The sequence below is a fragment of the Scardinius erythrophthalmus genome, assembly GCF_964197995.2.
Source record: "Scardinius erythrophthalmus genome assembly, chromosome: 21".
Lineage (NCBI taxonomy): Eukaryota > Metazoa > Chordata > Actinopteri > Cypriniformes > Leuciscidae > Scardinius > Scardinius erythrophthalmus.
Window position 1 is genome coordinate 37,143,551 of NC_138241.1, and position 12,500 is coordinate 37,156,050.

Consider the following 12,500-nt stretch of genomic DNA (forward strand, 5'->3'; position numbering starts at 1 on the left):
GAGGCACAGGTGAGGGCAGGGGTCAGGGGCTGGGAGAGGCACAGGTGAGGTCAGGGGTCAGGGGCTGGGAGAGGCACAGGTGAGGGCAGGGGTCAGGGGCTGGGAGAGGCACAGGTGAGGGCAGGGGTCAGGGGCTGGGAGAGGCACAGGTGAGGTCAGGGGTCAGGGGCTGGGAGAGGCACAGGTGAGGTCAGGGGTCAGGGGCTGGGAGAGGCACAGGTGAGGTCAGGGGTCAGGGGCTGGGAGAGGCACAGGTGAGGTCAGGGGCTGGGAGAGGCACAGGTGAGGGCAGGGGTCAGGGGCTGGGAGAGGCACAGGTGAGGGCAGGGGTCAGGGGCTGGGAGAGGCACAGGTGAGGGCAGGGGTCAGGGGCTGGGAGAGGCACAGGTGAGGGCAGGGGTCAGGGGCTGGGAGAGGCACAGGTGAGGTCAGGGGCTGGGAGAGGCACAGGTGAGGGCAGGGGTCAGGGGCTGGGAGAGGCACAGGTGAGGGCAGGGGTCAGGGGCTGGGAGGGGCACAGGTGAGGGCAGGGGTCAGGGGCTGGGAGAGGCACAGGTGAGGGCAGGGGTCAGGGGCTGGGAGAGGCACAGGTGAGGGCAGGGGTCAGGGAGAGGCACAGGTGAGGTCAGGGGTCAGGGGCTGGGAGAGGCACAGGTGAGGGCAGGGGTCAGGGGCTGGGAGAGGCACAGGTGAGGGCAGGGGTCAGGGGCTGGGAGAGGCACAGGTGAGGGCAGGGGTCAGGGGCTGGGAGAGGCACAGGTGAGGGCAAGGGTCAGGGGCTGGGAGAGGCACAGGTGAGGTCAGGGGCTGGGAGAGGCACAGGTGAGGGCAGGGGTCAGGGGCTGGGAGAGGCACAGGTGAGGGCAGGGGTCAGGGGCTGGGAGAGGCACAGGTGAGGTCAGGGGCTGGGAGAGGCACAGGTGAGGGCAGGGGTCAGGGGCTGGGAGAGGCACAGGTGAGGTCAGGGGCTGGGAGAGGCACAGGTGAGGGCAGGGGTCAGGGGCTGGGAGAGGCACAGGTGAGGGCAGGGGTCAGGGGCTGGGAGAGGCACAGGTGAGGGCAGGGGTCAGGGGCTGGGAGAGGCACAGGTGAGGGCAGGGGTCAGGGGCTGGGAGAGGCACAGGTGAGGGCAGGGGTCAGGGGTCAAGTGTTTCATTCACTCACTCTTAAAGGAGTAGTTCACTGCAGAATTAAAATGTCCTGATAGTTTACTCTCCCCTCGTCATCCAAGATGTTCATGTCTTTCTTTCTTCAGTGGAAAAGAAATGAAGTTTTTGAGGAAAACACTCCAGGATTTTCTCCATATAGTGTCTTCAATGGGGTCCAACGGGTCGAAGGTCCAGATGTGAGTCACTATATGGAGAAAATCTTTGAAAGAAACACATGAACATCTCGGAGGGCGAGGGCAGAGTTAGGGCCCCGATGGGTTCAGAATCACAGCTTCAGTTTCTGCTTTAAAGCAACAATGTCAGATATCAGAGAGTAAAAAAAACTCGACTGTTGAACATGAATTAGTGAACTCTATTTATTTTTATGTGTTTGATGTGTATGAATATTCTGTGTAATTGTTTTAAAGGTGGTATCAGTGATTTCAGGCCCAAAAATATTTTTATCACATTCATCTAACCCTTTCCTAACGATCCGCTAGCTAGCATCAGAAGCATGCCGTCAAAAAAACGCGTCTCTGTAGGCAGCCTAGGCTCTGAGATCTGCACACAAAAACAAATGGTTTAACCAAACACTCAAAACCCAAACAAATAGTGTTCAACCAATCACCGACAGGGGGAGGGTGTTGTGGGGTTTTGAGCCAGCTTTTTCTTCAGCTCTGACTTCGCGTGCAGCCGTGCACGAGCACAAAACCTCACAACACCCTCCCCCTGTCGGTGATTGGTTGGAACACTATTTGTTTGGGTTTAGAGTGTTTGGCTAAACCATTTGTTTTTGTGTGCAGATCTCAGAGCCTAGGCTGCCTACAGAGACGCGTTTTTTTGACGGCATGCGTATGGGGCGATTTCCCTATCAGGAACAATAAAGTATATTTAATTTTATTTTATATGTCAGTCACATGAACTGAATCCCGTTTCATACTGACTTCAGAGAGTGAACCAGTGTGTGTGTCCCAGTGCTTGTTCTGGCTGAATGACGTGTGCTTCTGTGCCCAGGTGATGATGGCTCTGTCGAACCACCTGACCGCGGTGGAGTCCGAGAAGCAGAAGCTGCGAGCTCAGGTGCGCCGGCTCTGCCAGGAGAACCAGTGGCTGCGGGACGAGCTGGCCAACACTCAGCAGAAGCTGCAGAAGAGCGAGCAGAGCGTGGCCCAGCTGGAGGAGGAGAAGAAGCACCTGGAGTTCATGAACCAGCTCAAGAAGTACGACGAGGACGTGTCTCCCTCGGTGAGCTGGTGCATTACTGACGCGCATTACTCAATCCAGCGACCCGCTCAGATGTGCTAGCGACGGCTTTCGCACCGCAGGAACTAGGAACTATTTTAGCTCTAGGAACTCCTTTTGGAGAAACGAATTTACTCCTCCTCCAGAGTCGGTCTACACCAGCGCTTTAGGAACTACAGTGACGGTAGTGTTCGCTGATTGGCTGAACACCAGCACCCGCCATTTTTAAAAAGGCTGTGTAAACACACCGATTATAGCCTATATATTTAGTCCAGAAACTAACTCCACGAACATGTAAAACAGTGATAGATGGAGCTCTCAATCTTTACACTGAGCAGAAAATCCAACACGACTTTGAGGGAGCAAGAGAAACATGATTATGTGTTGTGTTGATGTCCAACACTGGACATCAACACACGGCAAACGCTAATAACTCTTCATTACTGTCGACTTTCTATGTTTAACAGTATCTAATATCGTGTTAGACAGATTGTAAACTAATGAACAGGAGAATGTGAGCACTGTTTATTTGCTCAGGCTATGGCGTTCTCAGAGCCGTCAAAATAAAAGTCTCAACCACAAGCGCGGCATACGTCACTTCAGAGTTCCGACTAGCGGTGCGAACGCAACCAGGAAAACGCTCCTAGGGGAATCGGCCTGGTGGCTAGAGATCCTAGAACTACCGGTGCGAAGCCCCCAGTATTACAGTAGAGTGTGTGAGTGCAGCGTTTGTGCGAATGATTCCTCAGATCGAGTGTTTCGTGCGGTCTGACGTCAGATCTGCTAACCAGAAACCCCTGAGATCTGCATTCTCACGCTGGGAAACTCTTCAGCCCGTTGTGCATCAATTAAAAGTTACACACAGATCCAAGTTTGACACACAGTGTCAAAAAACTGTCATCAACATTTGAAGCTTGGGAGCGCAGACTTAAGTTTTCTCATTTTAAAGAAACCATTGGCAGATTATTGTTGAAGTAAAAAAAGTTTAAAAAGTAAAACATACAAAAATAGTTATATAGGTTTAAGTTTATGAAAATGATTTATGAACACTATTTTATATAAAATTTATATTTTATGAAACGTGTTAAACTCTAAAACTGCTAGAAAATCAAAGTCATAAATCTAAACAATTTCTGTTCCAAATTTGAGGTTAATATCTGATATATGAAAAAATGAGCTTTCAGTGAGAGTTTGTTTGGGCGCTATTATTACACACACAATTTTTATTATTATTATTATTATTATTATTATACGCATACAAACCACACTATGACATCCATACCAACACACACACACACACACACACACACAATTATCGCTGCATAATTTATCCGATTGGCTCTATAATCTGCAGAAGCAGAAAACAGGAATAAAGCGAGTATAAACCTGAGAAAATGGCACATCTGGTAAAACATAGTAAACATTTTAATTTTGAAGCCTTGCCAACAGAATGAAAGCCTCTTTACAAATACTGCATCATATTATAGTTAAATGGCCCTGAGATTAAATATTGCAGTTTTAATGGGGACATTTTTGTCCTTAAGGTCCTGAGAGGAACTATTTTGTGTTACTGGTGTAAAATAGATTTATTAAAGGATATGGGGGTGAAATCGTAAAATTCCAATAAAAATACACACCTGTGCCAATATTTATGCAGTTGGCATTAACACAGGCAAAACAATCAAAGAGACAAAAATGTCTAAAGGTCACACAAGGGTTAAACGCTGCAAGACACGAAAGGGCTGAGAACGGGCTCCTGTAATAATCACTGTAACCAGTGTCGCATTTAATGCTGAACTATACTCATCAATCAAGTTACTGGGAATTTCAACATTTACTTTGAAAATCAAAAGTTGCATTTGTTAATATTACTTAATAAACTATGAATAGCAAAAAACAGCATATTTATCAGTAACTGGATCTGCTGTGTGCAGGAGGAGAAGGACGGAGAGCCGCCCAAGGACTCTCTGGACGACCTCTTCCCCAACGACGAGGAGGAACACACTCAAGGAAGTACGTGAACCCTCACACACACACACGCGCTCGTGTCCCGTCACATTAACCCTGAGTAGAGTTCTGCACGGGCTTTAAACTGAGCCAGGACCCGACCCGACCATTACGGTTATATTTCAGGCCAGAACCCGAGGTCTGTTTCTCACAGTGAATACCTTTTTTATTTTTTCGCAATACGGACTTACCAATTACCTTTTCTGTGGTTGAACAGGCGAAACAGTCACACATTCCTCTGGAACTCACATTAAACTTAAGACCTCTGTAAGCCTGTGACCCCTGACCTCTGTAAGCCTGTGACCTCTGACCTCTGTAAGCCTGTGACCCCAGACCTCTGTAAGCCTGTGACCTCTGACCTCTGTAAGCCTGTAACCCCAGACCTCTGTAAGCCTGTGACCCCAGACCTCTCTAAGCCTGTGACCCCAGACCTCTGTAAGCCTGTAACCCCAGACCTCTGTAAGCCTGTGACCCCTGACCTCTGTAAGCCTGTGACCTCTGACCTCTGTAAGCCTGTGACCCCAGACCTCTCTAAGCCTGTGACCCCAGACCTCTGTAAGCCTGTGACCCCAGACCTCTGTAAGCCTGTGACCCCAGACCTCTGTAAGCCTGTGACCCCAGACCTCTCTAAGCCTGTGACCCCAGACCTCTGTAAGCCTGTGACCCCTGACCGCTGTAAGCCTGTGACCCCTGACCTCTGTAAGCCTGTAACCCCAGACCTCTGTAAGCCTGTGACCCCAGACCTCTGTAAGCCTGTGACCCCTGACCTCTGTAAGCCTGTGACCCCTGACCTCTGTAAGCCTGTGACCCCAGACCTCTGTAAGCCTGTGACCCCTGACCTCTGTAAGCCTGTGACCCCTGACCTCTGTAAGCCTGTGACCCCAGACCTCTGTAAGCCTGTGACCCCTGACCTCTGTAAGCCTGTGACCCCAGACCTCTGTAAGCCTGTGACCCCAGACCTCTGTAAGCCTGTGACCCCTGACCTCTGTAAGCCTGTGACCCCAGACCTCTGTAAGCCTGTGACCCCTGACCTCTGTGAGCCTGTGACCCCTGACCTCTGTAAGCCTGTGACCCCTGACCTCTGTAAGCCTGTGACTCCAGACCGGTGACCCCAGACCTCTGTAAGCCTGTGACCCCTGACCTCTGTGAGCCTGTGACCCCTGACCTCTGTAAGCCTGTGACCCCTGACCTCTGTAAGCCTGTGACTCCAGACCGGTGACCCCAGACCTCTGTAAGCCTGTGACCCCTGACCTCTGTAAGCCTGTGACCCCTGACCGCTGTAAGCCTGTAACCCCAGACCTCTGTAAGCCTGTGACCCCAGACCTCTGTGAGCCTGTGACCCCTGACCGCTGTAAGCCTGTAACCCCAGACCTCTGTAAGCCTGTGACCCCAGACCTCTGTGAGCCTGTGACCCCTGACCTCTGTAAGCCTGTGACCCCTGACCTCTGTAAGCCTGTGACTCCAGACCGGTGACCCCAGACCTCTGTAAGCCTGTGACCCCTGACCTCTGTAAGCCTGTGACCCCTGACCGCTGTAAGCCTGTGACCCCTGACCTCTGTAAGCCTGTAACCCCAGACCTCTGTAAGCCTGTGACCCCAGACCTCTGTAAGCCTGTAACCCCAGACCTCTGTAAGCCTGTGACCTCTGACCTCTGTAAGCCTGTAACCCCAGACCTCTGTAAGCCTGTGACCCCAGACCTCTCTAAGCCTGTGACCCCAGACCTCTGTAAGCCTGTGACCCCAGACCTCTCTAAGCCTGTGACCCCTGACCTCTGTAAGCCTGTGACCCCTGACCGCTGTAAGCCTGTGACCCCTGACCTCTGTAAGCCTGTGACCCCAGACCTCTGTAAGCCTGTGACCCCTGACCTCTGTAAGCCTGTGACCCCAGACCTCTGTAAGCCTGTGACCCCAGACCTCTGTAAGCCTGTGACCCCTGACCTCTGTAAGCCTGTGACCCCAGACCTCTGTAAGCCTGTGACCCCAGACCTCTGTAAGCCTGTGACCCCTGACCTCTGTGAGCCTGTGACCCCTGACCTCTGTAAGCCTGTGACCCCTGACCTCTGTAAGCCTGTGACTCCAGACCGGTGACCCCAGACCTCTGTAAGCCTGTGACCCCTGACCTCTGTAAGCCTGTGACCCCTGACCGCTGTAAGCCTGTAACCCCAGACCTCTGTAAGCCTGTGACCCCAGACCTCTGTGAGCCTGTGACCCCTGACCTCTGTAAGCCTGTGACCCCTGACCTCTGTAAGCCTGTGACTCCAGACCGGTGACCCCAGACCTCTGTAAGCCTGTGACCCCTGACCTCTGTAAGCCTGTGACCCCTGACCGCTGTAAGCCTGTGACCCCTGACCTCTGTAAGCCTGTAACCCCAGACCTCTGTAAGCCTGTGACCCCAGACCTCTGTAAGCCTGTAACCCCAGACCTCTGTAAGCCTGTGACCTCTGACCTCTGTAAGCCTGTAACCCCAGACCTCTGTAAGCCTGTGACCCCAGACCTCTCTAAGCCTGTGACCCCAGACCTCTGTAAGCCTGTGACCCCAGACCTCTCTAAGCCTGTGACCCCAGACCTCTGTAAGCCTGTGACCCCTGACCGCTGTAAGCCTGTGACCCCTGACCTCTGTAAGCCTGTAACCCCAGACCTCTGTAAGCCTGTGACCCCAGACCTCTGTAAGCCTGTGACCCCTGACCTCTGTAAGCCTGTGACCCCTGACCTCTGTAAGCCTGTGACCCCTGACCTCTGTAAGCCTGTGACCCCAGACCTCTGTAAGCCTGTGACCCCTGACCTCTGTAAGCCTGTGACCCCTGACCTCTGTAAGCCTGTGACCCCAGACCTCTGTAAGCCTGTGACCCCTGACCTCTGTAAGCCTGTGACCCCAGACCTCTGTAAGCCTGTGACCCCAGACCTCTGTAAGCCTGTGACCCCTGACCTCTGTAAGCCTGTGACCCCAGACCTCTGTAAGCCTGTGACCCCAGACCTCTGTAAGCCTGTGACCCCTGACCTCTGTGAGCCTGTGACCCCTGACCTCTGTAAGCCTGTGACCCCTGACCTCTGTAAGCCTGTGACTCCAGACCGGTGACCCCAGACCTCTGTAAGCCTGTGACCCCAGACCGGTGACCCCAGACCTCTGTAAGCCTGTGACCCTAGACCGGTGACCCCAGACCTCTGTAAGCCTGTGACCCCAGACCGGTGACCCCAGACCTCTGTAAGCCTGTGACCCCTGACCTCTGTAAGCCTGTGACCCCTGACCTCTGTAAGCCTGTGACCCCTGACCTCTGTAAGCCTGTGACCCCTGACCTCTGTAAGCCTGTGACCCCTGACCTCTGTAAGCCTGTGACCCCTGACCTCTGTAAACCTGTGACCCCTGACCTCTGTAAGCCTGTGACCCCTGACCTCTGTAAGCCTGTGACCCCTGACCTCTGCAGGTCAGCACCAGCACAACAGCGCGGCGGTAGCGGCGGCTCAGCAGGGCGGCTACGAGATCCCGGCGCGGCTCCGGACCCTCCACAACCTGGTGATCCAGTACGCGTCTCAGGGCCGCTACGAGGTGGCGGTGCCGCTCTGCAAGCAGGCTCTGGAGGACCTGGAGAAGACCTCGGGTCACGACCACCCCGACGTGGCCACCATGCTCAACATCCTGGCGCTGGTGTACAGGTGAGAGACCCGCCGAGAGCCGCGTCAGAACCGCGTCTGAACCGTGTCTGATGACATCATCCTCTGTGTGTGTGTGTCAGGGACCAGAACAAGTATAAGGAGGCCGCGCACCTGCTGAACGACGCGCTGTCCATCAGGGAGAAGACGCTGGGGAAGGACCATCCCGCTGTGAGTCTCACGCTGCTCCTCTCATACGCCGTCGTCATCTCGTCTTCATCTCGTCTTCATCTCGTCTTCATCTCGTCTTCATCTGTCGTCAGTGTGGAGCGCTGCTGTTAGAGCGCGGAAACGCTTTCTATATTCTGTTCAATTCACTTTTATTTGCTTTTCACAACACACCTCGTTCCACAGAGAGTGCACGAGTCCACATTACAGCTCACTGTGATCTCATATCAGAGGACACTGTTAGTCATGTATTTCAGAAATGCACATATACAAAATCACAGTTAGCAAAAAAGGTACTAATTTAAACAATGTAATAATTAAATGCAGAAACTATGAGCTCATTGAAGTAATGAATACTTGTTTGTTAACAAATGATCATGACATTTAGAGAAATGTGGCACTGGTGTGTGTTGATTCAGAGTTTGCATCATCTGAACTCTAGATATATCAGTATATTAGAGTCAGTGTTCCTGAACTCCTGAAACGCCTCCACTGTATCTTGAGTTTCTTCCGGGAACGAACACGTCACAATTTTCCTCATTATAATAATTCATGCGCAGAATAAAGGGGCGGGGCCTGGTTGACTGAGTTAGTAGTGTGTTAAACTGACGGTTATGGTAATGAGGGGACTATCAGTTATTAGTGCATCACATGATCAGCTGGTGTGGCTCATGCACGTGTGTGTGTGTGTGTGTTTCAGGTCGCAGCCACTCTGAATAATCTGGCGGTGCTGTACGGGAAGAGAGGCAAGTATAAGGAGGCCGAGCCGCTGTGTAAACGAGCGCTGGAGATCCGGGAGAAGGTCAGTGACATCACCGCTCCTCAGCGCTCCTCAACCCCTGCATTAGAGCACAGTCTCAGTGACCTGTGTGTGTGTGTGTGTGTGTGTGTCAGGTGCTGGGGAAGGATCACCCTGACGTGGCGAAGCAGCTGAATAACCTGGCGCTGTTGTGCCAGAACCAGGGCAAGTACGAGGAGGTGGAGTATTATTACTGCCGCGCGCTGGAGATCTACGAGTGCCGGCTCGGGCCCGACGACCCCAACGTGGCCAAGACCAAGAACAACCTGGTGAGTGTGTGTGTGTGTGTGTGTGTGTGTGTGTCAAACTGCAGTTCTGCTGGTTTTATACAACTCCAGACACTATCAAACACACACTCAATATTTGCATTTTCCTCGTTATGCAAATGTGAGCAGACGTCAGTGACGCTCATCTGTGAAGGTGAAAGAGCAAAACTCGAAAGCATGCAGATGTGACCCTGATTCAGATTCAGCAACCTTGCCGCTGGTGCCACTTCACTTCACTTCACACACACACACACACACACACACACACACACACACACACACACACACACACACACACACACACACACACACACACACTCGTCTCCAGGGATGGGCAGTATTTCAGATACATGTATTTAAAATACATATTTGAAATACAAAATACTATTTTGTATTTTGTATTTTAAAGCCTTTGGAAAAATCAAATGTAATTTGTATTTAAATACATTTAAGATGAGTATTTTTGTATTTTCAAAATACATAAAATACTTTTTGCCAGTCAACCTCTTTATCAGGGAACTGATTTTGTGCATCAACTAGTTCAGTCATTCACTATAGCTCAACACTGGATCAGCGATTTTTTTCTTGGAATAAGGTGAGAACGTCATGATCAATTCTACTTGTTGATTAAAGTTAAAATAATGCATTATTAACATGAAGAATAAAAGAGCACAGACAAGTGGGAAAATAGCGTTAGCCAATCAGTCTTGACCGGTTGATGATTTTTATCAACTAGCTTGTCAAATGTGTTTAAAGCATTACTGCATGTTAGGGCTGGGTGATGTGACACTACATATCATAGCGATGATATAATGTTTAAATTGATGGAACTTTTTCTAAATCGTTTACATAGATGGGCCTATTTGTGGAGTAAGCAAATATCCGTGCAGCTTTTAGTGGGCAGGAATTACTGGAACGTTGGAGTGGAAAAAGAAGCACTGATGAATGATACTCCACAAACATCTTCAGCTTTTAGTTTTATTGTACATAAAAAATAATAATAAAAAGGGGTAAATAGTGTCAAATGAGTTAAATTAATTCTAATTTTAAATGTTAGATTACTTACTGTACTTTGCCCTCCACCCCTCCCGGGGTATGGGCCGCCAAAGGTAGACCTCCAGAGATTTCTGTCCTGGGCCATTCTTTCTGGTTGACTCCAGTGGAAGCCCATCCGTGTGACGTCTGCGTCGAGTTCGCGTCGCCATGTGCTTCTTGGGCGCTTGCCTTGAGGGCTCCAGCTGAGAGCCTGCCTGGTGATGTTTGTTGGCGGTTTGCGAAGGGTGTGCCCTATCCAGCCCCATCTTCTCTTCCAGATTTCTACCTCCACTGGAAGTTGGCAGGTCCTTTCCCACAGATTGGTGTTACTGATAGTGTCAGGCCAAAGAATGTGGAGAATCCTTCTGGAACAGGTGTTGATGAAGGTTTGGATTTTACTGTTGGTGGCTTTGGTTGTCCTCCAGGTTTCAGCGCCGTACAGCAGTGCTGATCTCACGTTGGAGTTGAACAGTCGGATCTTGGTGGTCAAGGTCAGCTCTCTGGAAGCCCAGATGTTCTTGAGCTGGATGAAGGCGCCTCTTGTTTTACCAATCCTTGCCTTGACATCTGCTTCTGGTCCACCATGCTGGCCGAGGATGCTGCCCAGGTAGGTGAATGACTGCACTTCTTCCAGAGGACTTCCGCTCAGTGTGATTGGGTTGATGTTGCTGGAGTTGGTTTTAAAGATCTTGGTCTTCTCTTTGTGGATAATGAGTCCAACTTGTGCTGATGTGGCTGCCAACACACTGGTCTTCTCTTGCATCTGTTGCTGGCTGTGGGAGAGAAGTGCGAGGTCGTCGGCGAAGTCTAAGTCATCGAGTTGATTCCATAAGGTCCACTGAATCTCATTTCTGCGTTCGCTGGTAGAAGTCTTCATGATCCAGTCGATGGCGATGAGGAAAAGGAACGGGGATAACAAGCATCCTTGTCGGACTCACCCGGAAGCTGTTGGTGAGCTGTCCTGCGTGGATCACCTGACAGGTCATGCCTTCGTTTGAGCTCTTTATCAGGTTTACCAGCTTGGATGGGGTGCCGTAGTACCGGAGGAGCTTCCGTAGGACCTCTCGATCCACACTGTCAAAGGCCTTCTCGTAGTTGAGGATCAACAGAGTCTTTCATTCGCTCCAGGAGGATCCGATTGAAGACCTTGCCTGGCACTGACAGGAGTGTGATGCCTCTGTAATTGCTGAGGTCGCCTTTCTTTGGAAGCTTGATTAGATAACCCTCCTTCCAGTCAGCCGGTATCTCTTCGTTCTCCCAGATCTTGAGAATTGTGAAACCATGGTATTGTTACTGTGAAGTAAAATTGAGATTTTGTCAATATCGCCCGTCCATATTCTTTGCTAGATAGCAGAAAAGGTTCCCACAGTTTTACCTACAGTATGAAGTTTTTAATAGTGTTCACCATAAGTAATAGACTATATTGTAACCAGAAATAAGTATATAAATGGCTGCTATTTTGCATAAGTTTATTTGTAATTGCCAGAAAGAAAGAGAGAGAGGGCAGAGATGAGGTTAGCAATGATAAGTCAGTCGGCCTGTGTAGTTTCTTCACTCACTGTGACCAGTCCCTGCACTGGACGGCCAATTTCACATGTATTTAGTGTATTTTCAATACAAAATACTGTATTTGTATTTTAAATACATTTCCATGTATTTATGCCCATCTGTGCTCGTCTCACAGTGTGTGTCTCTCCGCAGGCGTCCTGCTTCCTCAAACAGGGTAAATATAAGGAAGCCGAGGTTCTGTATAAAGAGATTCTGACCCGCGCTCACGAGAAGGAGTTCGGATCGGTGGACGGTGAGACTCACACACTCACACACACTCACACACACACACACTTACACACACACTCACACACACTCACACACGTGTGTGTTATTCACACTGATCCTTACAGGAACAGCACAGCAAACTCAGCTTTTCAGGTGCAAGTTAAAGGAAAAACTGAATAATAAGAGAATAAATAACTCAAATAAACGTGCAGATCCGCAGACGTGTGTGCAGTAAACACCATACGCACACTATAGGCTGTGTCTGATGTGCGTCTCAGTAAACCCACCGGAGACACAGTCATACTGAGCTTTAGCCAGAGAGCATCATGGGTAACCTGTGTCTCCTGTGTGTGTGTTTGCAGCTGAAAACAAGCCCATCTGGATGCACGCGGAGGAGAGAGAGGAGATGAGC

General features: G+C 50.5%; 1 protein-coding gene across 3 annotated transcripts in view; it reads left to right on the top strand.

Moving 5' to 3' along the window:
• Positions 1 to 12,500, top strand: part of klc1b (kinesin light chain 1b) — a 41,143-nt gene that overhangs the window by 6,411 nt on the left and 22,232 nt on the right. For all 3 annotated transcript variants that reach the window (XM_081350804.1, XM_081350803.1, XM_081350802.1), the window contains exons 3-10: positions 2,163 to 2,393; positions 4,325 to 4,403; positions 7,819 to 8,047; positions 8,128 to 8,215; positions 8,913 to 9,014; positions 9,107 to 9,280; positions 12,014 to 12,113; positions 12,451 to 12,500. The exon at positions 12,451 to 12,500 is cut by the window's right edge and continues 3 nt beyond it. In XM_081350804.1, the coding sequence (XP_081206930.1) occupies positions 2,163 to 2,393; positions 4,325 to 4,403; positions 7,819 to 8,047; positions 8,128 to 8,215; positions 8,913 to 9,014; positions 9,107 to 9,280; positions 12,014 to 12,113; positions 12,451 to 12,500 (1,053 nt within the window). The remainder of the gene's footprint in view (positions 1 to 2,162; positions 2,394 to 4,324; positions 4,404 to 7,818; positions 8,048 to 8,127; positions 8,216 to 8,912; positions 9,015 to 9,106; positions 9,281 to 12,013; positions 12,114 to 12,450) is intronic.